At 57.1% G+C, this 26,808-nt stretch overlaps 1 protein-coding gene and 2 long non-coding RNA genes across 4 annotated transcripts; 2 read left to right on the top strand and 1 right to left on the bottom strand.

The window, feature by feature from the left end:
* Nucleotides 1-548: 548 nt before the first annotated feature.
* On the top strand, nt 549-3,266 carry LOC138846489 (uncharacterized). Its single transcript, XR_011384008.1, has 2 exons — nt 549-1,127; nt 2,735-3,266. It is a non-coding gene; the product is annotated as an uncharacterized lncRNA (long non-coding RNA).
* Nucleotides 3,267-4,959: 1,693 nt separating this feature from the next.
* Nucleotides 4,960-9,593, top strand: LOC127488175 (uncharacterized). The gene is made up of 2 exons (XR_011384009.1): nt 4,960-7,264; nt 8,883-9,593. It is a non-coding gene; the product is annotated as an uncharacterized lncRNA (long non-coding RNA).
* A 3,983-nt stretch (nt 9,594-13,576) lies between these two features.
* Nucleotides 13,577-26,052, bottom strand: FAM187B (family with sequence similarity 187 member B). Of its 2 annotated transcripts, none has more exons than XM_070062445.1 (2): nt 24,826-26,052; nt 13,577-13,988 (listed from the first exon to the last, which is right to left on the bottom strand). In XM_070062445.1, the coding sequence occupies exons 1-2, from the start codon at nt 25,584-25,586 to the stop codon at nt 13,607-13,609; spliced, it is 1,143 nt and encodes a 380-aa protein (XP_069918546.1). In that variant the 5' UTR covers nt 25,587-26,052; the 3' UTR covers nt 13,577-13,606. The 2 variants fall into 2 exon arrangements, with proteins under 2 accessions (XP_069918546.1, XP_002722280.1); XM_002722234.5 differs by lacking the exon at nt 24,826-26,052 and adding an exon at nt 19,486-20,255.
* Between the last annotated feature and the right edge of the window lie 756 nt (nt 26,053-26,808).

A 26,808-nucleotide genomic window follows, 5' to 3' on the forward strand; every position in this document is an offset into this window, starting at 1 on the left:
CAGGCTCCGCCAGCTTCAGCGTCCTTTGGGGTTTGTGCCTATTGTTGTACCCATTTAAGAGGAGCAAACTGAGGCAGAAGAGAGTGCCAAGCAAAGCAGGGATTAGGTGCCTGGCACTGCAGGGGCTCGGAGCCGCCGCCCCCGCTCCCTTCTCCGCACCTCCGCCCAGCCAGGACTTCTGCCGAGCACTGGGGCCACAGCTGTGACCACAACAGGTTCACAAACAAGACGGTTTGGGAGAGAGGAAGTCCAGCAGGGTGGTGCGACTTGGGGCGGGGGTGAAGGGGTGGGGGCGCTGATTAACCAGGGAGGGCCAGGGCGGGCAGCTCCAGGGAGGAGGCCCCGGCTGGAGAAGGACTCAGCCTGGCAGCGTGCCTGGGAAGGGTGTTACAGGCAGAGGGAACAGCGGACACAGAGGCCCCGAGGTTGGAGCAGCTGGGTACCTTTGAGGACCAGAAAAGAGGAAGTGAGAGTGGGGTGGGGGCAGGGAGGGAGGAGAGGGTTTCCAGGCAGCCTGGGAGCTCCAAGGGTGGAAGGAGGGCTGGGGGGTGGCCTGCGGCCCCGCCTCCTGGGGGGTCAGAAAGCCCCTTCCCCACTTCCTTCCTCCCAGGCAACACCTGCACTCTGCCCATGGGCCCCCGGCTGAGCGGGAAGGCGGGCTCTTTGCAGCAGGCCCCGCCTGGGAGGAGTCTATTGGTTCACGCGGGTGTCCGCGTCCGCATCCCTGCAGCTGAAACACTGCGGCCTTCTCCCCCGGGCTCTGCCGCTGTCCCTAGTCCCTCGTGTTCACTTAGCCCCGTCACCCTGTTAGCAGCTGCACTGTTGGTGACACAGCGCGTGCTGGCGCTGAGATCCGGTGGCCTGCTGGGCATTCCTTTGTCTCTCTCGGGTTTTCTGTAGAAACCAGCCTTCCCATTCCCTGATGGATGTGATGCCCATGGGCCCAACACCACACCCCAGAGCCAGAACATATCCCGGTGAGAGGCGGCGGGACTCCTGCTGGGAGGGCTGCTGATGTGGACTGGGTGCCGGGGTCTCTACTCCAGGCTGTCGCCCCGTGCAAGGACGGGCACCCTCAGCGCGGACACGCGGAAGGTGCACAGGGCGCCAACACCGTTATTCAAAAGGTGAGAAAGTGGACGTTCTTACACACCCGAGCAGGGGTTTCAGAAATACCCACCACCTGTGGGCTCTGGGCCGGGAGTGTGCCCAAAAGCAGGGAGGGAGGGAGAGAGAAAGGGCACCCAGGCAGCACCCCCAGCGTGGTCTAGGCGGAAGAGAGCGAGCGAGGGCCCCTCCCAGCCGTGGGCGTCCTTTGTGAGGTAGGGGCGGTGCCTGTCCAGTCAGGAAGCCACCAGTGAATTCTTTGGCACCTCTACAAGTTCCTCTTGGGGCTTTAATATCTGTATTTTCATGGTATCACCCCCCGCCCCCAGGCCCCAGGTGAGGCAGGTGCATCCCAGGAAAGGAACGTTTTGATTGACAAGGAGAGGATTGATCTGCAGCAACTTCTAACCACCTGCTGCCTGCCTGTCTCACGTCACTGGAGAAGGGGACTTTCTCTTTTGTCAAGGTCATGGTCACTTCCCTGCTAGGCTGGAGCTCCTGGGAGGCACCTTTGCCCCTAAGAGGAGACAGCCTGCAAGAAAAGGAAGTCAACATTGAGGACAGTGGAGGTGACAGAGGGGACAGGCACAGTCTTCTAGGTATTGTCTAAGCACCTGGATCTAGCCCTACCTGAAACCGAGACTTCCCATTATAACGTTAGATCAATACATTCTCTTTGTGCTTCGTTTGGGTTTCAGTCACTAGTGACAGAAGGGCCTGCTTGATAATAAAACCTCAGAAACAGGCAGCAAGTTAACCCCAGGTGCCTTCTGCTGGAGGGCTGTGGGCGGGTGCTTCCTTCTCACAGAGACCACGCCCCCTCCGGAGGCTCCTGCTCTCTGAGGCCTGAATCTTTGAGGTTCCTTCGGCCTCAGGCATAGAAGCGGCATAGAAGCAGCATCAAAGGCCCAGGACGGCAGAAGCAGCCGCAGGGCCGGCCACAGGAGCTGGGAACCTGCATTATTAATAAGCAAGTCCATTTCCCTTCCTCCTCGTCAGTGGCAGAGCCCCTCTGTATCAGCCTGTTAATTGCGCTGGCCACATGTGCAGAGGTAACCTCGGCCTGGGAGTGGCCTAAGCTGCGGTCGTCCTCCAGGCTCCTTGTTAGTGGTCGCTTTCGGAAGGGGCTGCACCACAGCTCTGCTGAGGGCACACAGCTTTTGCTCTTAAATGTAATGCAGGGGGGGCCAGCTCCGGGGCTCACTAGGCTAATCCTCCACCTAGCAGCGCCGGCACACCGGGTTCTAGTCCCGGTCGGGGCGCCGGATTCTGTCCCGGTTGCCCCTCTTCCAGTCCAGCTCTCTGCTGTGGCCCGGGAGTGCAGTGGAGGATGGCCCAAGTGCTTGGGCCCTGCACCCCATGGGAGACCAGGAAAAGCACCTGGCTCCTGGCTTCGGATCAGCGCGGTGCGCCGGTTGCAGCGCGCTAGCTGCGGCGGCCATTGGAGGGTGAACCAATGGCAAAGGAAGACCTTTCTGTCTCTCTCACTGTCCACTCTGCCTGTCAAAAAAAAAAAAAGTAATGCAGGGGGGCTGGTGCTGTGACGCAGCAGGTAAATCTGCCACCTGAGTGCCGGCATCCCATATGGGCGCCGGTTCGAGACCCAGGTGCTCCACTTCTGATCCAGCTCTCTGCTATGGCCTGGGAAAGCAGTAGAAGATGGCCTGAGTGCCTGGGCCCCTGCACCCATGTGGGAGACCCAGAAGAAATTCCTGGCTTCGGATCGGCGCAGCTCCAGCCATTGCAGCCAACTGGGGAGTGAACCAGCGGATGGAAGACCACCGCCCCTCTTTCTGCCTCTCCTTCTTTCTCTAACTTTGACTTCCAAATAAATAAATAATCTTTAAAAAAAAAGTAACACAGGAGAGGTGGGCAGCGGGTAAGGCGCCGTGTGGGTGCCTGTGGGAGTTCGAGTTCCGACTCCTCCATCAGTCCCAGTGTCCTGCCCACGCGCACCCTGGGAGGGAGCAGTAGTGGCTCAAGCCCTTGGGTCCCCGCCACCTACACGGGAGACCTGCATTGAATTTGCAGCTCCTGGCTCCAGCTATTGGAGGCATTTGGGGAGTGAACCTGCTGATGGGAGATTGATTTCTCTCTCTCTCCCTCCATCCTCTCTCTCTCTCTCTCTTGCAAATAAATAAAATGTTTTAAATAAAAAATAATACAGTAGAAAGAAACTTCTTTTTTTGTCTTCCCAAGGCCCGGTACCGCAGGCTGGCGCTCACCGGCGGTACGTTAGACTCTCAAACTCTTCGTGGGAAGCAGAATTATAACAGAGCTGCGCGTTCTGTTTCCCTCTCTCCCCGTGGGGGAAGGGATGGTGATCACCCCCCCCCCACCCCGGTTTAACAAAGAAGAAACCCGCAACCGTTCATCCTTTCCGGAGTTCGCATGCCAAGGGAAGCCTTATTCCCAGGGCAATACATTATTAAGGCCGCAAATCAGAATTACAGATTCTGGAAGGTTCGCAGGCGCCCCAGTGATCTCTGGGCTCCCTGGGCGGAGGAAAGATCAGCAGGAAGCGATTTCTGACGCTGAGGAGAGCCTGGGGGCATCCTGATTCTACTCATCTTTCAAACATTTTAGTTCATTAATTTTATTGACAGGCAGAGAGACTGGGAAAGGCCTCCCATCTGCTGGTGCCCACAACAGCCAGAACTGGGCCAGGTGCAGTCAGGAGCCAAGGTCTCCCACGTGGGTGGCAGGGACCCAAGTACTTGAGCCATCACCTACGGCCTCCCTGGGTGCATGTTAGCTGGCAGCTGGAATTGGAGAGGCAGGAATCGAACCGAGGCACCAGAGCTGCCTTAATAGCTACACCGAACACCCACTGCCAGCCTCCTTGTCCTTAGCAAATTCTCTGAAAAGCCTGCAGTTCTCGAGTTAGAATCCCATTTGTCAGCACCAAGAACAGAGAGGCTGAACACTTAATGCGTGGAAGAAAAACGGGCAGTGAGACTAGGATTTTAGCAAAAAATAAATAAATAAATAAATAAATAAATAAATAAAAGGATAAGGTTGTAATAAGGTTTGCATCTATAGGAAATGATGGCTGGAACTGTGGCAGCTGTGTTGCCACCCTGAGGGATGACATTGCCAACTTGTCAAAGAGGACCCCACCCCATGGATGTGCTGAGCACTGTAGAACCTGCCTAACGCTGTGGGACGAATGTTTTACAGAATAACAAAGGCCCCTGTTGTTAAAGCTGTTTGGAATTCCTTCTTCCCTTTCTTGCAGCCGATGGCATCCTACAGGATGCACCCGCGTGAGAGGTGCACACAAGATACCCACCCAGTGCTCAGAGCAGTGCTGTCACTGGGCACTGTCGCCTCCTCCCTGGAGGCCTCCTCCCTGCTGGGCACCATAGTTGTGAGTGTGGTGCCCAGATTTTATAGACTCGCGACTGTTTTTTTTAACTCTGCCACCAACTGCAAAAGCGAATCAAGGTCAATCCCAAAACATAAGGGTCATCAGTCCTGATGGTTCCCTGTTAAGAGACAAAAACGTCAGAGCCGCGGGTGCCTTCGTGGGTGGAGTGGGGGTGGGGTTACCTGGAAGGGTTCTTATTCTTTTTTTTTTTTTTAAGATTTATTTTATTTGAAAGAGAGTTACAGAGAGAGGTAGAGATTGAGAGAGAGAGAGAGGTCTTCCATCCGCTGGTTCACTCCCCAGATGGCCTCAATGGCCAGAGCTGAGCTGATCCAAAGCCAGGAGCCAGGAGCTTCTTCCAGGTCTCCCACGTGGGTGCAGGGACCCAAGGACTTGGGCCATCCTCCACTGCTTTCCCAGGTCATAGCAGAGAGCTGATCAGAAGAGGAACAGGCCGGCGCCGCGGCTCACTAGGCTAATCCTCCGCCTTACGGGGCTAGCACACCGGGTTCTAGTCCCAGTCAGGGTGCTGGATTCTGTTCCGGTTGTCCCTCTTCCAGGCCAGCTCTCTGCTGTGGCGCAGGAGTGCACTGGAGGATGGCCCAAGTGCTTGGACCCTGCACCCCATGGGAGACCAGGAGAAGCACCTGGCTCCTGCCATTGGATCAGCGCGGTGTGCCGGCCACAGCAGCCATTGAAGGGTGAACCAACGGCAAAGGAAGACCTTTCTCTCTGTCTCTCTCTCTCACTGTCCATTCTGCCTGTCAAAAAAAAAAAAAAAAAAAAAAAAAGGAGCAGCCGGGACTAGAACCGTAGAACCAGCACCCATATGGGATGCCAGCGCTTCAGGCCAGGACATTAACTCACTGTGCCACAGTGCCGGCCCCAGGGTTCTTATTCTAGGCTGGTGGAGGTGCTCTTGCTGTTTGATGTGAGTTCGTGTTCCATCGGTGGTACATTTCCTTGCATGCCAATCCCGCATCCTAAAAGGACTGTCAGCTTTGAACAGTGATACAGATGCCCACATGTTCAGGCGTAGAGAGCACTGGTGTCTGCTTGGAAATCCTTCGCTTCATCAGCAGGCAGCTGGGTCAGAAGTGGAGTGGCCGGGACTTGAACCAGTGCCCACACAGGGCGCCCCACAGCTCCCCCGCCATCTGCTACCAGAAGTACCGGGAGAGCTAAGGGAGGAGCAGCAGACACAGTGGTGGCCATGACGCCCTTTGGTCTGCGGGACGAGCAGGCAGGGTCCGCCGGGAGCAAGTCCCCCCCCCCGGAATGGCTTTGCCACAGAGGCCAACCCCCCTGTAAGAGAAGCGGAGCTCAGTGCAGAGATGGGCAGGGCGGGTTGGAGGCAGGTGCCGTGTGGGCCCACCAGGCCCCAGGGACCAAAGTCCTGAGTGTTCAGATCTGAAGCGCGACCCCTGGTATCACCGCATGTCACGCACGTCCCACAGCTGACATCTGAGAGGGTCCTGCTGGCGGGGAGGGGTGGGAGGGCCTGGGCGGGGGGCGGGTGCTCAGCGCCCGGCAGCCAGGCTGAACACCCACAGCCCCACCTGCAACAGGGAACATCCCAACTCTGCCAGGCCCCGCCCCCAGCACTGCACCTGCCTCTCCCATCAGCTCTCCGACAGTGAGGATGAGGCCGGCTGGGGTGCTGCTGACCCACACGTGGGGAAACTGAGGCACAGAGCAGCAACCCCGTGGGAGGCCACTGCAGAGCTCCCCACAGGTGAGTGCTGTCTTGGCTCAGGTCTGGAGTCTCACTTGAATTTCAGCCCAGTGACCACCCCGCGGGCTGGAGAAAGTCCTGAGGGTCGCTGGCAGCGGAAGCTGCGCAAACCCCACGTGCGGGGGAGGCTCCAGCAGCCCACGAATGGCATTGACTGGAGATTCGGGGAGGCTGGGCGAGTTTCCGTTGGTGGAGAACTTGACTCACACTTGAGCACATCTCCTGTTTCCTGTTGTTAATATCATGATTGTTTCCTTGATGAAAAGCGATCAAGAAATAAGCCTGCATCCCATAGGAGCGCCGGTTCGAGTCCTGGCTGCTCTACTTCCAATCCAGCTCCCTGCTAATGCACTTGGAAAAGCAGCAGAAGACGGCCCACGTGCTTGGGCCCCTACACCAACGTGGGAGACCCGGATAGAGTTCCAGAACCCCCTGTTGCAGTTATTTGGGGAGTGAACCAGTCGTTGTTTCTCCCTCTCTGCAACTCTTTCAAATAAATAGCTATTTTTTTTTAAAAGGTGTTGCTGGCAGGTTGGACCTGTGCAGCCAAGCTCGTTTGCTGGGTGAGCTGAGTCTGCTTCCGTTCCAGTCCCAGCGCTGCCACGGCCCGACCATGAGGCTGTGCGCGCATGAACTCCCCCCCCAGCCTCAGTCTCCCCACTGCAAAACCGAGCCCATCGTCCCTGTGCAGCGAGCACACTTGCTCGTGTCTGTGCGGCTCTCGCTTGGCAGAGGAATCAAAAGGCTATAAATAGCCATGTCTTGGTTTCTCAGAAATGTGTGAAGTGTGACTTGGCATCTTGCCCAGGCTTCCGTCAGGGCGATGAGCAGGGACAGCCGGGCAGGGGCCTGGGGGGGTGTCAAGGTCAGGGTCACGGGCCAATGCAGGACTCAAGAGGAACCACAGGTGTCGCCCCCCCCCTCCACGCCCTCCTCGGCACAGGCTCCCAGCCGCCACTCCGAGCCCCGTCTGGTGAGTCAGGCCCGGCCGCTGGCCGTTTTGCCTGGATTCACCCCTCCGGCCCAGGCTGCATTAGGTCACTCTGTCCACAGTGAGTTCTGGGAAGGCCGTGCCAGGCGGCGGCTGGAGGGGAAGGCAGGGCGAGGCAGACACGGCCAGCGGGAGCGCCGGCTGGCCTGGGAGCCTCCTGCCTTCTTCATGTGGCTCTCAGAGACCGACCTCAGCCCCGGCTGGGGGGTGGGGGGGGAGACGGGACGGGGGGTGAAGTGGTAGATTCTGTGCCCCAGCGCCTGGGTTCAAGTCCCGCCTGCCTCATACATGACCTTCAGCGCGTCGAGAGCTGGGGCTCAGCGCAGTGCCCACCTCGGAGCACTGCTGAGAGGGTGGAACAGGAAACAACGGGGCTGCTGGCCTCCCGGTGGCTGGGGGTGGGCACAGAGGGTCGGCGCCGGGCGAGGTGTTGCTGTCACGGCTGCTCGTCCTGCCAGAATGTTGTGCTGGTTAACAGTAGGCACGCTGGAGCCGGCCTGGTTAGGGTCAACTCCCAGCTCCGTCCCTGGCTACCAGGGTGACCCGAGACGTGCACTTCATCTCTTTGTGCCGCCCTTCTCTCATCTGTTAAGTGGGGCTGGTGACCGCTTATGCCCCAGAGAGCGTTCCAAGGGTGACACCTGCCGAGTACAGTGCCTGGCACACAGCAGGCACTCCATGACCGCCGCTGCTGCCGAGGCCACACATGGAGCAGGCTAAACCGCAGTGATGGACAGCGGGCTTCAAAAAGTCCGTGGACGGGTGGGCATTTGGTGCAGCCATCAAGATACCCCCTAGGGTGCCCACATCGCCCATCAGAGGGCCTGGGTTCAAGTCCTGCCTCTGCTTTTGGTCCAGCCTCCTGCTAACGTGCACCCTGGGAGGCAGCAGGTGGTGCTGGATCAGGTACTTGGGCTCTAGCCACCCACTTGGGAGACCCGGATGGAGTTCTGGGTTCCTAGCTTCAGCCTGGCCCATGTTGCAGGCATTTGGGGGAGTGAGCAGCTGGTGGAAGATCTCTCTCTCTCTGGTGTGCGCTAGTGGCTGTAACAGCGCCTGAGCCCATTCCTGGGCTTGTGGGCGGCCGTCTTCCCACGTGGCAGAGAGCAGAGATGGGAGAGAGATGTCCTTGTTGGAAGGAGGCGAGCCAGGGGGTTTGGGAGCGCAGCACCAGGGGCCATTCCAAGAGCAGAGAGGTGCTGGGAAGGCTTCCCTGAGGGTGTGGTGCTGGAGCGGAAGCCTGAGCCACGGGCCGGGCTGATGCAGGAGAAAGAAGGGTGTTCTCTCGGTGAGGGCACAGAACAGAGCCCTGGAGGGCTGCAGCCAGAACCGGGGACCTGGACGGGGCAGTCCACAGCCGCGGGCGGGTGGGCAGGAGGACGTGGTGGGGGGCGATCTCAGCCAAGGGGCGCAGGGGCGGGAAACATGTGCGCTCTGGACATCTCTGCCTGCTAAAGCCTGATAGGACCCCAGGCAGGGTAAGGAGGAGCGCGCCAAGCGTCCTCTTAGGTCTTAGCAAAGAAGCAGTGCGACTGAGGCGCCCAGAGAGGCCTAAATTACCCTCGAGGACCGGGAGTCAGGATCGCAGACTGTGGCGGTTAAACTGGCTTCACAGGACGCGTGCGCCATCTGAAACCCGGTCTGCAGCAGTAACTTTCGCCTCCTCTTCCTGGACCCAGGGGAGCCACCTTTCCCCACTTCCTCGCTGTGGGCACCGTGGAAGGTGGCGGAACGGAAGGATGCTTCTCGGCTCAGCTCCGCCCCCAGCCCTCGTCCCACGCCCTTCCCTGATGACCTTGGAAACCAAGACTTCCGATGAACTGGGCCACCTGCGCTTCCTTGGATTGTGACGTGAGCAGTGCGGGAGCCTGCCCTAGGCTGAGCCGTCCAGACTGGCCTGCGGGACTCCAGGGCCGTCACATGTGCCCGGGCAGCGTCACTGGGCGGAAAGGGGCCTGGATCCAGGGCTGCCGTGTGCAGCTGTGCAGGCTGAGCACTGTGCAAAGCGACCAGCCAGGGGCAAGTAGGGCCCCCCTCTAGGCATAGTTCACTGCTCGCATTTGATGCCAGTGCCCCGATGGGGGGGCTGTGTCTGCAAAGAGAACCTGTGTGCAATGTAAGCATAAGGCGACACGTGGCTGAGCATTGCTGTGGCTTCAGCAGATTGGAGGGGCTGTGTCTGTAGCACGTACAGGAGTCCCCCTCGTCCACGGAGGCTTTCCCAGGGTCCTTGGGCAGTACCGAACGCTATGTACTGTTCTCTTCCCCACACATCCATATCTATGATAAGGTTGGATTTATAAATTAGGCACAGTAAGAGATTAGCAACAGTAATGAATAATAAATCAGCGATCATAGCAGTATACTGCATTAAAAGTTATTTAAACTTACGGGTTGTTTACTTTTAAAATTTTCCATCTTATGTTTTCAGAACCACAGAAGGCCAAGGGTGACCGAAACTGGCTAAGTGAGGCTGCTGTACTGGAATCGCATTTTTTTCCCCCAAAGATTTATTTTGTGTATTTGAAAGGCAGAGTGACGAGAAAGAGACAGAAAGAGGTCTTCTCTCTGCTGGGTAAAGCAAGGCTCCAGGAGCTCCATCCGGGTCTCCCACGTGGGGGGCAGGGACCCATGTGCTTGGACCATCTCCCGCCGTCTTCCCAGGCGCATTAGCAGGGAACTGGATTGGAAGCAGAGCAGCTGAGACCAAACCGGCACTGGGATGTGGGATGCCGGCGTCCCGGGTGGTGGTTTAACTTGCTGGGCCGTAACGCTGGCCCCTGGAATTGCATTTATTTCTTTTTCAAAAGAGCTAAGCTCCAGAAGTTGAAATTTTACAGTATGGGGAGGTGGAAGACAGGACGGGACAGTGGCAGTTGGGACCCAGGGCGTGTTGTGGCTCCTTCTGCAGCCGGGAGAGGGCGGCCGGGTCTGCGCCACTTCTCCGCTTCTCCACTTCTCCACCGCGGGGCTCATTTCCAGGAGGCCACGCCCCAAGTGGCTGCTATTCCCTGCCCCACCTGGGGGGCGCCCCACCCTGGCCTGGAAGGACTCATCCAATGTATTTATTTGAGAAGGCAGACAGAGAGCTGCCACCAGCTGGCTCCCCAAATTCTTGCAAAGACTGGGCAGGGCCAGGCTGAAGCCAGGAGCTGGGAGGGACCAACTTGAGCCATCACCTGCTGGCCCCAGGGCACAATCGCCATTTTAAATGGACATGAATTAGACCACGTCCCTCCTGGGACCCTCATTCCATTTCAAATAGAGCCCAAAACCTTGCGTGGGCCCAGAGAGTCAGCCCCACATCGGGCAGCCCTGACCAGCGCCCCCTCGCACAGTGCCTCCTCGGGTGTCTCCGTCCACCAGGCGGCCGCCCACCCGAGAGCCCTCCCAGGGGCTGTCTCTGCCCCGAGCTGCTTTGGAGCGGGCTCAGTCGTGTCCCTCAAAGATGTCCCCTCCAGTCCCCAGAACACTTCAAGAAGTTCATGGAAAATGGATTTTGAAAAAGTAAGTTTCTTAGGCCAGCGCTGTAGCTCACTAGGCTAATCCTCTGCCTTGCGGCGCCGGCACACCGGGTTCTAGTCCCGGTCGGGGCACCGGATTCTGTCCCGGTTGTCCCTCTTCCAGGCCAGCTCTCTGCTGTGGCCAGGGAGTGCAGTGGAGGATGGCCCAAGTGCTTGGGCCCTGCACCCCATGGGAAACCAAGAGAAGCACCTGGCTCCTGCCATCGGATCAGTGCGGTGCGCCGGCCACAGCATGCCGGCAGCGGCCATTGGAGGGTGAACCAACGGCAAAAGGAAGACCTTTCTCTCTGTCTGTCTCTCTCTCTCTCACTGTCCACTCTGCCTGTCCAAAAAAAAAAAAAAAAGTAAGTTTCTTGGGGCCAGCGCTGGGGCACAGCAGGTTAAGCTGCTACTTGGAACACCTGCATGCCATATTAGGGCGCCAGTTCCAGCCTTAGCACCCCTGCTTCCACCTGCTTCCAGTCCGCCTTCTTGCTGGTGCATCCTCGGAGGCACAAGATGAGGAGTCTCGTGCTGAGGCCCCTGCACCGACGCGGGAGGCCCGGATGGAGTTCCGGGCTCCTGGCTTCCGCCTGGCCCAGTCTTGGCTGTTGCAGGCATTTGGGGGAGTGAACCAGCAGGTGGAAAATCTCCCTCTCTCTCTGTCTTGCTCTTTTTCTCTACTGCTCTGCCTTTGAAGCAGATAAAAATAAATAAACGTGTTTTTTTTTTAAAGTTAATTGCCATGCAAAAAAAATTTGAAATCCATGCCTAAGTTTTTTCAGAACACCTGTGAACTCCATGAACACGGCTCATCATATACCTCAAAATCTTTTTGTACCAAAATATACTTCTCTTTTAATCCTGTTTTCCCACGAACTTTCTGAGGTCCCCGCCCGCTGCGGGCCCCTCTGAGAATGTGTGGAACGCACCTCAGAGTCGCACCATGTCGGGGAGGGGGCTGGATGGTAGCTCCCCAGCCCCCACTCCTGGGGGCGTCCACGGGCCGGCTCCCAGCCTGCTCTGCTCTGCTCTGGGCCCTGCAGGCTCCTGAGACGAGCAGGAACCCCTGGCACACGCCGCGACCACCCACACAGAGGCTCACGCTGCAGGCGACTTCCCCGGGGCTGGGGCACACATGTGGTGGCACAGCAAGTAGCTTGAGGCCACACCACAGGTGACCGCACAGCTTCTGTGGGGGTACAGAGCTCCTCACCGGGGGGGGGGGTTCCTCGACACGGCTGCCCACGTCAGCAACCCAGCAAGACTCCTGCCCCCTCATCTGCTCAGACACAGTCTCTGTAGCGCAGAACCTGCTGGGGCCGGCGCTGTGACACGGTGGGTAAAGCCACTGCCTACAGTGCCTGCATCCCATATGGGGCGCTGGTTCAAGTCCCAGCTGCTCTACTTCCGATCCAGCTCCCTGCTAATGCGCTTGGGAAAGCAGTAGGAGATGGCCTAAGTAGTGGAGATGGCCTAAGTAGTTGGGCCGCTGCATGCACATGGGAGACCCAGAAGAAGCTCCTGGATCCTGGCTTTGGCTTGGACAAGCCCTGGCCATTGCAGGAGTGAACCAGTGGATGGAAGATCTCTCTCTCTCTCTCTCTCTCTCTCTCTCTCTCCCTCTCTCCCTCTGTGTGTGTGTGTATAACTCTTTGACCTGCTTGGGGGAGCGCCTGCACCCTCTGACTCCTTAGCCATACACACTCCCGGGGCTGCCCTGCACAGCCGACACCAGGAGGTGGGAAGGCACTGGGGTCACCCCTGGGGCCGCCCGTCCTAGTGGGTCGCTCTTCACCTCAGCTGAGGTTGTGAGATGGGTACCTCGCAGATCTGCTTGGCCTCGGGACCTCGGCTTGGCTGTCTCTGTTCTGCCTGCACAATGGGGCTCTGTGGGTGCCGGGCTCCACGGGTGTCCTGGGAGCCACAGCGGGGCACACATTCCCTTCACCCTCCCATCGCTGCCCCTGGAACCTTCTGGCTGCCGAACAAAGGCGAGTAAGCGAAAGCTCGCGGAGCCCTCGGTTTTGAGGTCCATGTAGTGGCTGTCCTGGTCCTGTTTACGCTCTGCCTCTGCTTCCCAGGGAGCCCCGCTGGTCGGCAGGGAACAGCCCGCGCCCCTCCCCCCACGGTGCAGGAATGGCTGAGCCCCGTGTCCGGTATGCCGGGTACGAGCTCCGCGCAGTCCTGGGGGCAGAAGCTGTTCTGGCAGGGTCCCCCCTGTCCTGCCGCTATTTCACAGCAGAGTTTTAGGGCGATGAATTTTAAAAGGCATGAATATTTTATTTCTTGCATCTGCACTCTGCTCACCCGTGTATCTAATTTCTGGGAACAGCCAGGCCTATGAGTCCCCTGGGTCAGCTGGGCCCAGGGCTGGCGCCTCACCCTGGGAGGGGGGAGGGCCTGTCCCCTCTTCCCAGCTTCTGAAGACCAGGGAAGTGTGGTGCTTGTCCCAGCCTGGACATGGGCAGTTATGGCTGGGCCTGCAGGTCTAGGCACAACGGGAGGGAGGTGGGACGAGGGTCAGGCAGCAAGGCCCAGTGCTTATCTGGGGTCTGCGTGTCACCCGCTTGCATCAGCCCCCTTGTCCTGGAGAGAGGGAAGTGGCTGCCAGAGACTGCGGTTACAACAGCTGGATACCACCCCCCTCCTGAGAATGGCCTCGTTCCCTCCCTCCCTGGAGAACTGGGTAGACAGCCTGGGCTCAGTTTTGCCCATCTGTGGAATGGGGACAACGATTGAGCTAACAGAGCAGGCCCCGAAGCAGCAAGAGTTTGGTCACTCATGGACACGCTGCTTTGGTTCCCACCGTGGTGGGGGTGGGGGCGGGAGCCCTGGAAGGGGCAGTGAAGCCATGGAGGGACAGACGGTCAAGTCCTCCCGTGCCCAGAGGGCTCACTTTATTTCACCAGCAGCGTCTGCCGGCTCCTCTTGCCCCGGGAAGCACGGAGCAGCCGGAGCAGCAGCAGCAGGAGTGTGGCTGCGGCCAGGACGGTGCCCACGAGCAGCGTCAGCGCCAGCCTCCTGAGGGTGGGGCCGGGCTGCCCCTGCAGCGCCTCCTCGGCCTTGATCTTGTCCTGCAGGGCCCCCAGCGCGTCCTGGTTGCCCTGGGCGTTGAAGCGGGCGATGAACTCCTGCTGCACGAAGCACTTGTAGATGGCTGACTTGAAGATCTGCAGCTGCTGACCTCCCGTGCTCGGGTCCAGGAAGGTGCTGACGTCCTGGCCGGAGAGCTGGCCCTTCCAGGTCAGGGGGCGGTCGTCGAGCTCCCAGACGACGGGCCTGCGAGGAAGCAGAGGGGGCGTCGGGGCCTGAAGGGAGGCAGAGACAGGGCACCTTCGCACAGGAAGCCCTGCGGAGCACTGGGAGTGGGCGAGGGCAGCTGGGAGCTCGGGACTGGCTGGGTGTCCCAGGCTGGGGCCCTGGAAATGGGGGTGGTCCTGGGAGGGAGCAGCAGGAACACCCTTGGAATGATTTGCACCCTGGCCTCTTGTCCTCACTCTGCCCGGCCACACTCCGCCCGGCCACACTGGTCTAGATGTTCTTCAGGCATGCAGGGCACAGTCTCGCCTCAGGGCCTCCACCCTGGCTGTTCCCTGCACCTGCAACACTTGTCCTCGGGCCACATGGCCCCCTAGTCTCCTTTTAGTCTCTGTTGAAATGGTGCCTCCTAGGGCTGGCACCGTGGCTTAGCAGGTAAAGCCACCACCTGCAACACTGGCATCCCATATGGGTGCCGGTTTGAATCCCAGCTGCTCCACTTCCAATCCAGCTCCCTGTGGATGCGTCTTGGAAAGCAGTGGAGGATGGCCCAAGTGCTTGGGCCCCTGCACCCACATGGGAGACCCGGATGGAATTCCAGCCTCCTGGTTTCGGCCTGGCCCTGCCCCAACCAAGGCTGCTATTTGGGGAATGAACCAGTGCATGGAAGACATCCCCTCCCTCTCCCTCTCCCTCTCCCTCTCCCCCTCCCCCTCTCCCTCCCCCTCCCCCTCCCTCTCCCTCTCCCTCTCTCTGCATTTCAAATACATAAATAATATACTCTGGTTTCTCTTCAGGTCGTATAAATCTTTCACCTTTTACAAATAAATAAATCATAGACAAGAACTGGCTTCCCCTTGGAGAGGCCTTTGCCGACCCCTCTCATAACGTCAGTCTCCACCACTCCCATCAGCTCGTCCTCACCTCACCACCGTCTAAAACACTGCGCACTTGCGTCATCTTGAAATCTATACATTTAATTGCCCCTTGGGGGCAGGCGGCCTTTGTCAGCTCTGTTCTCCGCTGTCTCCCCGGTACCCAGAACATTGCTGTTGAGTGAGTGAGTGCATCAGGTGCACAACATGATCAGCGTGGTCGCAGGACCGAGGGGACACTCGTGGCGCAACCTTGCAGCAAGGCCAAGGCCAGCACGCTCGCTCGAGTCAGTACACCCCAGCCGCCAGCCCCGTGAAGCACCAGGAAGACCCCGCGGGGCCGCCAAGGCCTCTGCACTGAGTTGCATGCCGCCCCCTCAAGTTCATGTCCTTCCCAGAAACACAGGAGGGTAGCCTGATTTGGAAACTGGGTTGTCGCAGATGTAATGAGTTACGATGAGGTCATCCTGAGGACCGTGGGCCCTAAATCCAACACCACCGGCATCCTGATGAGAAAGGGAGACGAGACAGACACAGAGGCGCAGGAAGACTGCCAAGCGGTGATGGAGCCAGCCTCGCAGATGTGCAGCTACAAGCCAGGCCCGGTCAAAGTGCTCCAGCCACCACCAGCGGCTGGGACAAGGCCGGAGCCGATTCTGCCGGCCCCCGAGTGGGAGTGGCCCCGCGACACCTTCCGGCCTCCAGGAGGTCGTCGTTTCATGCCACCGAGTGTGTGGCGCTTTGCCTGGCAGGCCTAGGAGAGCGGCACAGCCCCATTCTACACGTAAGGAAGCTGAGACCCAGAGAGAAGCCACAGGGCCCAGTCTCACACCCGGAGGGCGGCCAGGTTGGGAGTGGGGCTCATGCCTGTTCCGACCCAGAGCCCAAGACAGAAACTTCAGTGACAGCAGCTGCTCTGCTCAGTTCCCTAGAGCTACAGGCCTTCCTCGGGTTCCCTAGACGCCACCTGGCTCCTCCGTGTGTGGCTAATGTCGGGAGGAGGGTCCCACTAGGCAAGAGGTACCTTCCTGCATGTCTGAACTTTTTTTAAGAAAAAGATTCATTAATTTATTTGAAAGGCAGAGTAACAGAGAGAGGGAGCGACAGAGAGAGAGGTCTTCCATCCGCTGGTTCACTCCCCAGATGGCTGAAACGGCCGGAGCTGCACCAATCTGAAGCCAAGAGCCAGGAGCCTCTTCCAGGTCTCCCACGTGGGTGCAGGGACCCAAGGACTTGGGCCATCTTCTACTGCTTTCCCAGGCCATAGCAGAGAGCTGGATTGGAAGTGGAGCAGCAGGGACTAGAACTGGCGTCCATATGGGATGCTGGTGCTGCAGGTGGAGGTTTAACCTACTATACCACAGCGCCGGCCCTGTGCTTTTTTTTTTTTTAAGATTTATTTTGTTTATTTGAAAGGCAAAGTTACGGGGATGGGGGGAGGGAGAGAGAGAAAGAGATCTTTCATCTGCTGGTTTACTGCCCAAATGGCTACAAGAGCTGGAGCGGGCCAGGTCAAAGCCAAGAGGTAGGAGCTTCTTCCGTGTCTCCCATGTAGGAGCAGGGGCCCAAGGCCCAAGGATCTGCATTTCAGGATTTGGGTTGAGAGCCAAACATAATCTAAGGTCTTCCAGGGTCCTGTCACTCACACGCTGGGATGGATGGGCAAGCAACACAGGCCCTGATGGAAAGACTCAGGGTGACAACAGCCCCTGCACTAAGGACTCCTCATTCAAACAAGCCCTTCACCCTGCCTGGAGCTGGGAGACAAGGAGTATCCCTGGGCGCCCGCACCCCAAAATGCATCCCACCTCTGCAACCCCTGGCCTGCTCTCTAAGCAGCCGGACTCAGGGGCCACAGGACGGCCTGGATGCCCCAGGGCGGGTGCTGCCAACACACTTCCGGTGGAGGAAACCAGCAAAGCGACTTCAGGCCTCTGGAAGTTCCCAGGCCACCAAGGCAGGTGAGATTGAGGGCACAGCGGCTCCCAGGAGGGCGTCTTCCGCACCAGGCTCTTCTTTGAAATTCGCCAGAGGCAGGTTCTCAACCCGGCCACTCTCCTGCCCTCTGGTGACACTGAGAAGCCGGCTCACCCTTGCGCACCGGAGTCGACCTGATCTACAAGAAACCATGGTGTGGAGCGGCTCACCGACGGTGGAAGTTTCGCGAAGGAAGGGGTTAGAAAGGCAGTACCCGAGCTGTGGAGGTCCCAGCGTTACCACCCAACGCTTGGGCCCAGGTAGGCCAAACTCACCGCCTTGACCCGAGCCTCCAGACTAGGAAAAGGCCCCGAGTCAGCGCTTCCCCAGACTCCGGCTCCCGCAGCGGTTTGGGGGCGCAGAGGGAAACGACTCCCGTGTCACGAGTGGCCCTCCTCTAGGCCGGTGGGGAGCCCCTGGAGGTGGCTGCTGCTCACTGCAGGGGACACCCAGAGGGAACTAGTCACACGGCCAGAGGCAATGCACAAGCAGAGAGGGAGGCAAAGAAGGCTGTCCCCCCCCACCCTCACGAGGTTCCAGGAATGGCTCCAATGCTCCAGCCTCTAGAGGTAGCCAGAAGCCCCCACTGCACCAGCCCTGGGCCCAGCGTGGAAGTTACATGGAAGGACCCAGCAGACAGTGGACGTGAGACCATAAAATCACGCTTCTGCTGGCCTTGGATGGAAAATCAGTAAAGAAATGCCTGACTCCCCCCAGCTGGGAAGAGAGGCCTTCATTCTGTTCGTCTCGTGTGTCTTTGGAGGAATAAAACCCCATGCTGTTAGAAGTGACCCTTTCCTGTCCCCTCTTGTCTACAAAATGCCCCTGGTGGCCGCACCAAACCACTTGCCCTACTCACCACTCCTGCCCAGAGGAGAGGACTGGCTCCCGGTGGGGCTTGGCAGGTGGGCTGTCTGGCAAGCCCCCAGCAAATGGTCACAGCCACTTCTCAGTCCTCAATAGGTGTGCTAGATGGACAGAAGCCTTTCTGACTCAAACAGAAAAGGCACAAGCAGCATCCAAAGTCCTACTAAAAGAAAGAAGCCTGCTCTTGGGGCTCCCGAGGTCCCCCCAGAATAACAACAGCTGCTCCTTTGTTTCTAGGGTAACTCAGCAGATAGCCCCTGCCCTGGCACCTTCCCTCCGCCTCCCTGCCTCCTGTGTGCCGATAGTGAGGGCGGCTTGAAAGGGCCAGGCTGTGCCGACCTCGGAATCCCGCTTCCAGCCACTGCTCACGGCGCTCCTGGAGACAAGGGTGCTACCCAAGGCCACTTTGTACTGATTAGCCCTTTCGAGATGTGGCTTGGGAGGCCCTCCCTCACCTCTGACACCCTCTTTGATTCGGATATATGGCAGCAAGCTTCTCCTGGAGACAGATTCCAAAAACCACGAGCCAGTCTCCCCGGGAGTTCTAGTCTTAACAACCTGGAGTGGGATCTGACCAATGGCAGCCTAGAGAAAGGTGCCTATCGTGCACACACACTTAGCCTGCAGCTGCAGATAAGTTACAGGGAACTTGGAGCTGGGTGTGTGTGTCAAGAAGTAAACCAGGGGCCAGCGCTGTGGTGTAGCAGGTAAGGATGCCGCCTGCAGTGCTGGCATCCCATATGGGCGCAGGTTCGAGTCCCGGCTGCTCCACTTCTGATCCAGCTCTCTGCTAATGCACCTGGGAAAGCAGTGGAAGATGGCCCAAGTCCTTGGGTCCCTGCACCCACGTGGGAGACCCAGAAGAAGATCCTGACTCCTGGCTGTGAGCCAGCCCAGCTCTGGCCATTGCTGGCATTTGGGGAGTGAACCAGTGGATGGAAGATCTCTTTCTCTCTCTGCCTCTCCCTCTCTATCTCTCTCTCAGTAATTCTGCCTTTCAAATACATAAATAAATCTTTAAAACAATAACAACAGAGAGCTCATGGAAGAAGCAATCAAGCCAAGTGGCTCCATGACTTTAGAGGAGTCCCGTGGCTTCTACCCTCTGACAGGCAGCAAGAAGCGCCCTCCCTTCTCTGACTTGGTTCTTACCCTTGCTCCTTTTCAGCCCTTGTGTGTTCAACCTAATTGTCAAATCTCTATGTTCCAGATCCAATCGTTTCATGTAAAGATGGCGATCATGCAAGGATTCTAGCCATTATCAAACACCAGTGACAAACCTCTGTCCCTGAAGAATGGGACAGAGCCCTGACATCGCGGGAAGTTACAGAAAACAGCCCTTCCTCCCTCGACTTCCCATACAGATGAGGGAGTGGAAATCTCCGTGGGAGGGAAAGAGAACACAGGTGGGAAGGTTGCCAGACCCTCCTTAGAGCCTGGCCCCCTCCATCCCAACCCCACCCATCTTGTGATTTAGAAAACTACTCTTTCAGCAATGCAGAATGGCAACACAGAACCAGCAATGGCCAAAAATATCCAACATGGCTACTGACAGTGTCCCTGGGGTGACCTCTAGGTAATTACAGCAACCTGACAATAAAATGCCCATGGCTGACACTCCTACTCCCATCATGCACCTGACGCCATAACACTTCTGCGACTTCCCAAACAGGCGGTCCTCAAGCCTCATTCCAAATATCACCCCTATGAATAGTCAGTTAAACCTTGCTCCCCAAACCACCTGTCTCCATCAAGGGGGAACCCCAAAACTTGTCGGGCTGACACCCGGGTTCTATCACCTGTAGATGGATGCTAAGGGGCAGGTGAGCCATGTGGACCCTGACCCCTCATTGAGCCTGTAGTTGTCAAAGATGATAAAATTCATATTGGATGACGGCTCGGGCACACACTGGACTTGGCAGTCTTCCACCTGCAGCTCGGGTCGCATGCGGTTGGACATGATCTTGATGGCTCCCAGGTAGAGCCAGCAGGGAACCGGCTTCTCCAGCGGCACTTCGATGTAGCAGTAGCCCACGCGCTTCCGTTCCCCAGGCTTCTTGCATCTGTTACAGTCCTGCCAGGGCTCCCACTGGGTAAAGACACGCTCCTTGTGGCCCAGGATCAGGGTCTCGTTCTGCAGGGGCCTCTGACCCAGGCCTCTGTGTGTCAGATGCAGTTTGGAGACATCCTGGAAGTCGATCTCATACCGCGTCACTTGTCTGTTGTTCTTGTCCCTGCAGTAGTAGATGCCTGTCTGGGAGGGCAGGGCCTTGGTAATGACAATGCTGCCCCCGGGCATGACGTTCACATTGGGAATGATGGAGACGTTGGAGGACCACTGGTCATGCTGCATGAAGAAGTGGTACCATCGCGCTCCGGAGATGTTACAGTGCAGGAGGACAGTGCTGCCGGACAGCAGGGCCTGCTGGCACACCTTGCCGGGCGGGCAGGTGACAGAGACATAGTGCCCCAGCACCGGGACAGTGAATCCGAGCAGCAGGTGCCAGGTGGTCAGCATGGTGCACTGAGGCCGTGGCAGGGGCCGGCCAGCACTCTGGGCTCTGTGAGGTCACCAGTGAACTCAGGCCTTGGCTCCCAAGTGGGGCTGTGAGGTCACCGTCTCCTCCAGTTTTGTGACAAGTTGGTGGCCCAATGCGATTTCTATTCCATGTGTTCCATTTTTTTTTTCTGGGATAGTCTGATTTGTCTGTTCAGGGTTTTCTCTGCCAACTGCCACCTTCTGCCTCCCCGAGGGACAGTTCTACATTCCCAGAGATGACCCGAGGACATGAAAGCATTGCACACTAAGATTCAACACGCTTTCTCTGAACACCTCCCAGACATTGGTGCATTGGTACTGCGGATACAGCAGTGAATGCAAACTCCTTAGTTACTGTTCTGACCTGAACCCCTCTCCCTCCAACCACTCCTCTCCAGCTATGCTGGCGTCCTCGCGATTCCTTGAACTTGTCACGTGGGGGCGGGGCTCTTGCCTCAGGACTTTTGCACATGCTAGCCCCTGCTGCTAGCCCCTGCTGCATGACGCAACTCAGCTTAAATACCTATTTTCTCAGTTGCCCCCTTCCCAATCCCTTTATTTGCTCAGTTCTGGAATGAGGAACCACTTTGCGGAGGCCTGATTTGCTGTCATTCAGCAACAGAAAGCACCAGGGACGTGCGGGGCTCAGTAGACCAGGAAAAGGCAGCATGGTAGCAGGAGGAGAGTAGAACAGACGGCGAGTGCTGCCTTGCTCATCCTCGCCCGGGAATGGATGCAGTCGGTGAGTCAGGGTTCTCGCCGTGCAGCACCTGTCGGCCAATGACCATGGAAGTGCCGTGGGTGGGGACCGGTTCTGCAGTCACCAATGAGCTTTGGCCAGTAGGAACAGGTGCATGTCTGCAGGGCACGGGTGGGGAGAATTTACTGCCGTGATAACTGCTCAGCAGGGAAATGGGGAAAGTGGGAGAGAGGCTGCTGGGGGGCGGTGAGTCACTGAGGAAGGGTGAGCAGGAGCACCCGCTGGGAGGCAGGCTCATCTCCCACACTGGGTGGTGTGACCAGGAGCAGAGCGGACCGGCTGAGGGGAGATTTCCAAGAGAGGACCAAACCCCGACGTCAGGACGTCTGAGTGCGACTGACAGGACGTGGACAAGGGAGAGAGAGGGGAGGTCAGAGAGTCACCTAGGTTTTTGCTAAGAACCCCAAGTTCGTTATGGCTGGGGGCTCTGTCAGTTGGCCCTCACCCGCCGTGGGGACCTCTGCTGGCTGGGCTTGGTGTCATTGCATGCTGGCTTGCTCTCTCAGGAGCAGTGGCTTCTTCTTCTTCTTCTTCTTCTTTTTTTTTTTTTTTTTTTTTTTTTTTTTTTTTTTTTGACAGGCAGAGTAGACAGTGAGAGAGAGAGACAGAGAGAAAGGTCTTCCTTTGCCGTTGGTTCACCCTCCAATGGCCGCCGCGGTTGGCGCACTGCGGCCGGCGCACCGCGCTTATCCGATGGCAGGAGCCAGGTACTTATCCTGGTCTCCCATGGGGTGCAGGGCCCAAGGACTTGGGCCATCCTCCACTGCACTCCCGGGCCACAGCAGAATGCTGGCCTGGAAGAGGGGCAACCGGGACAGAATCCGGCACCCCGACCGGGACTAGAACCCAGTGTGCCGGCGCCGCTAGGCGGAGGATTAGCCTAGTGAGCCGCGGCACCAGACTGGAGCAGTGGCTTCTGTGGTGTCCTGCCGCCAGCCACCACACCCTCGCCTGCTCTCAGACCTCCACGACCATCCAGCCTGCTTCCCAGGACCCATGGAAGTCCCCCAGTCTAAGGGATCTCTACCTCTCACTTCTCCTTCTCCCTCCCTCCCCAGCCCAGAGAATCTCTCCTAGGTGGTAAGAGGCTGCGAGAAAGCCCACTTCTGACCTTGACCTTGGGTCGGTGAGGAGAGATGTTTCCATTGGCCTCTGCAGAGTGTTTTTAAAATGCTGAGCTCAGAGATGGCCGAGTGAAACCTAGGAGGCGTCCTAGGAGATTTCTCTAAACAATGTGAGGCTTCTACTAATTGCTACAAACTAAGAAGCTTGTACCACACCAGCCCTTGTGTAGACGTTAAGGTAACTCTGATGCACTGCGACACTCATTTGGTCCAATGGTTAAGACACCCACATCCCATATTGGGAGTGCCTAGGTTCCTCTCTGTGTGTCAGGTTCCTCTCTGGCTCCTGACTCCAGGTTTCCAGGGAGACAGCAGTGATGGCTCCAGGAATTGGGCTCCTGCTGCCAAGGTAGGAGACCCAGACCAAGCTTCGCAGCCTTGGCTCGGCCCAGTGGGCATTTGAAGAGTGATCAGTGGATGCAAGCACTCACTTTCTCTCTCGATCACTCCCTATCTCTCAAATAAATAAATACAAAATGAAAGATAACTATGTCCATATGGCTAAGAGATGACAAGATGAGGAATTTGAACTTACACAGAAGAAAAATCAAATGGAAATACTAGATTTAATGAAATTTGTGAAATTGAGAATTCACTAGGAGTAACGCCCTATTAGACACAATGGAAGAGAGGATTAGTAAAGTGAAAGATGGCTCAGTAGAAAAATATCTGGGCCGGCGCTGTGGCGCAGCAGGTAAGCCACTACCTGTAGTGCTGGCATCCCATATGGGCGCTTCTTTGAGTCCTGGCTGCTCCACTTCTGATCCAGCTCTCTGCTGTGGCCTAGGAAAGCAGTGGAAGATGGCACAGGTCCTTGGGCCTCTGCACCCACATGGGAGACCCAGAAGAAGCTCCTGGCTCCTGGCTTCAGATTGGCACAGCTCCGGCTGTTGCGGCCAATTAGGGAGTGAACCAGTGGATGGAAGACCTCTCTCTCTCTCTCTCTCTCTCTCTCTCTCTGTAACTCTTTCAATAAATAAATCTTAAAAAAATGAAAATATCTGTAGTGAAGCATGCAAAGGAGTTAAAATAGCATCAGAGACAGATGAAATGTAAATAGAAGTTCTAATATTCTTGTAAGTGGAGACTCTGAAGAAAAGGAGAGATAGAAACACAAGTAACATCTGAATACTTTCCCAAACCGATGAAAGACATTAAGCTACAAATTCAAGGTTTCTGCATCCCACCCAGGATGAAGAAACGCCACTTACAGTAAAATGCTGCTAAACACTGAAGAGGAAGCCTTCAAGATGCTGGAGAAAAACACAGTCACATCCAAAACAATGAACTTAGGACTTTTCATTTGACTTCTAATGGAAGCTAGAAAACAGCTGAATGCCACCTTCAAAGCATTAACAGAAATTAACTTCCAAACTAGAATTCTGTATCACATGCTAAAGGAATTGAATCATACATTGTGGTTCGTGGGATTCAGCTACATTAACAACGACAAACCACAGGAACTTTCCCAGATATTTGCAAGTAGGCAATGGAATGTCTAAATAAACAAAGCATTAGAGGAGACTGCACAGTTGAAAATGGAAAGTGTTTTTCACTGAAGATGGAAGTATAACTCTAGGTCTTGTCAGATGCTGGCGAGTTATGCTTAGGTAGAAGTTACAGCCTAACTTGTAATTTGGGGGGTAAAGGATGAAAATTTGAGCATCTCAAAAAGTTAGGAAGAGAAACAGCAAGCTAAACCCAAAGAATACAGAAAAAAATAAATAATAACAGAGAGAAACCAGTGACATGGAAAATAGAGGTGCAGGCGCCGGTGTTGTGACCTAGGGGGTTAAACCGCACCACTTCGTGTCCCCGCTGCTCTGCCTCTGAGCCAGCTCCCTGTTAAAGTGCCTGGAAAGCAGCAGAGGACGGCCCATGTGCCTGGGCCCCTGCCTGTGCTCATATGAGGTGCTGGCGCCACAGGCAGTGGCTTAACTTACTGCACCACAACACCAGCCCCGATTCAAAAATGTTTATACAGGGGCCGGTGCTGTGACGCGGTAGGTTAATCCTCGCCTGCGGTGCCAGCATCCCATATGGGCGCCAGTTCTAGTCCCGGCTGCTCCTCTTCCAATCCAGCTCTCTGCTATGGCCTAGGAAAGCAGTAGAAGACAGCCCAAGTCCTTGGGTCCCTGCACCCACGTGGGAGAGCGGGAAGAAGCTCCTGGCTCCTGGCTTCGGATCAGCGCAGCTCTGGCCATTGCGGCCATTTGGGGAGTGAATCAACGGAAGGAAGACCTTTCTCTGTCTCTTCCTCTCACTGTCTGTAACGCTACCTCTCAAATAAATAAATAAAAAATCTTTAAAAAATGTTTATACAAAGGGACAAGAAATAACCAAGCCAATCTCACAGAACAGCGTGGAAAAACACCTACTACCAGATATCATGACTTACTAAAAAGTCTAACAATTAAGATGCCGTGTGTGGCATTGCTGCACGGATGGATGAAATGTGCCTACCAGGGTCTACACAGGAGACAGAAATCACGCTCGCGTCTGCCTTGGTGTGGGCTTGAGTGCCTCATTCTATCAGGAGCTGTGTGGGCAGCACGGAGGTCCCCGTTAGTCACCACTGTGTCCCCAGCGTCACCCGTGCAGGATCAGCTCAGAGGCGGTGGGTGGGGTGGGTGGGAGGGGATTCCTGCCTAAAGCACAAGCCAGTGAAGAGACCCCTTAACCCCCAACGCAGGTGGGCACCAAGGCAGCGGATCACCTGTAGACCGAGGCAAAGGGGCAGGTGAGCCACACGTGGCTGGTCCACTTGCCCAGCTGGTGCGCGTCAAAGATGAAGTAGGGCTGTGTGGTTTTCGTGCTGGCGCCATCGCAGGGGACGAGGCAGGCTTCCACTTGCAGCTCTGGCTGCATGCGGCCGTAGGGCGCTCGCAGCTCTCGCAGATACAGCCAGCAGGGCATGGACTCCTCCGGCGAGTCCTCGACGTAGCAGAAGCCCAGGCGCTTGCGCTCGCCTGGCGCCCCGCAGCGGTTACAGTCCTGCCAGGGCTCCCAGCGTGTGTAGACAAGCACCGCCCCGCCCAGGTTCAGGGTCTCGTTGGCCAGGGGCTCTTGGCCCAGGTCTCTGTGAGTGACGTGCAGGGCGGTCACGTCCTGGAAGTCTATCTCGTATTCCACCACCAGGCTGCCTTTGCCGTCCTGGCAGCTGTAGAGGCCAGTCTGCGCCGGCTGGGGGTGGCTCAGCTGGAGGCTGCCGCCCGGGAATTTCTTCACGTTGGCCGTTGAGTGGAGCAGGGAGGGGGTGTCTTCTAGGAAGGAAGTGAAGTGCCAGACAGCCCCGGGGTGGTCACACTGCAGGACCGCCTCGTTGCCCGAGAGCAGGGCGCGCTGGCAGAGACTCTTGTACGAGCAGCCGATGAGAGCCTGCGCCCACAGGGAGGGGAAAGAAAGGCTAACCAGCCACAGGGAGGCCATCATGGTGGACCGAGGGCTCCAGAGGAGGCTGGGAACCAGCGTGGGCATTGTGAAGTCACCCACAGAACTCAGGGCTCAGCCCCTGGAGCGGGGGAGGGAAGCGTGCTCACCCCAAGCGCTCTCCTGCCCCAGCAGCACGGGTCTTGGTTCCCAGCGTCCAGTGGCTGCTGGGAGGTCGTAGGGTAGATGACTGGGCGTCCAGGGGAGCTGCGCAGGAACCACGCACGGGAACCCCAGGCAGGATAAGCGCCCTGCGGATTCCCAGTGTGCAACCAGGACCGAGCAGCTTCAGGCTCCTGGGATGGGGAGACACAGAAATCACTGGGCTGTGTCGCTTCTAACACCCGGCGGCAAGACAGGGCAAGGGTCTATGTTGTAGGGGGGACAGATTCCTTCCATAGCACCTGATCAGCTCTTTGTGGGGGGGTCCCCAAACCATTCTCTGTGGCTCCAGTCTCCCCACTCCGGGGAGGCAGCTCCTTCCCATGGGCCTCTTTGCGACCAGTTTTCCCAGCTGGCTTTCTGGCCCCCAGAGTGTAAGACTGAAAGATTGCCATAGGTGTCCAGTAAACCCCACGTGCAAGGAAAGAAAAACCCCACCTCCACAGCTCTGCTCAAGATCGGCCCCCACTGCTGTCCTAGTCCTCCTCCTCCCCCCTTCCTCCTCCCCCTCTCCCCCTCCTCCTCCCTTCTCCTCCTCCCCCCCGCCTCCTCCCCCTCTCCCTCTCCCCCTCCCCTTCTGTCTCCTTCTTCTCCTCCTCCTCCTCCTTCTTCTCTCTCTTTCTCTTATTTCAGCTACCTTAAAGCCTGTTGGTAAATCTTGTCACCCCCCTCTCTTTCACCAAGACTTCTGTTCACCCAAGAAGATTTTCTGGTCGTATGTTAATCCTGTCAGCAGTTAACAGTGAGTTATGACTTACCTAGTGCTATACCCTTGAATTCATCCTTACCAAAAGCTGAGTTCTAATGGGCTTGGTCTCAACTAAATTCTCAACTTTCAGCCAACTTTTGCAAGCTCCCACCCCGTCCTAACACCCCATGTTCCAACAGCTTCCTCCTGGGGCTGCAAGTTCACTTGGTACAGGATCCGCCTCAGGCACCAGGACCCACTCTTCTGGCTTCCACCAAATTTCCTTGTTCCAGCGTATCACAGCCATTGGAGAGGAGATCACTCTCTCTCTCTCTCTCTCTCTCTTTGGAGGAAGAAGAGCCTGGCTGGATTTCAGGTGTACATTAAACACGGTAAGTGATGACACACATCACTTGTTCA

This window comes from Oryctolagus cuniculus, chromosome 18, assembly GCF_964237555.1.
Source record: "Oryctolagus cuniculus chromosome 18, mOryCun1.1, whole genome shotgun sequence".
In the NCBI taxonomy this organism is placed as follows: Eukaryota; Metazoa; Chordata; class Mammalia; order Lagomorpha; family Leporidae; genus Oryctolagus; species Oryctolagus cuniculus.

Excerpts from the sequence above, each read along its gene's own strand:
- FAM187B (XM_070062445.1), bottom strand. The coding sequence starts at position 25,586 with ATGCCCACGCTGGTTCCCAGCCTCCTCTGGAGCCCTCGGTCCACCATG. Across the intron at positions 13,989-24,825 it reads CCCTTTGCCTCGGTCTACAG|GCCCGTCGTCTGGGAGCTCG; the intron begins GTGATCCGCTGC and ends GCTTCCTCGCAG.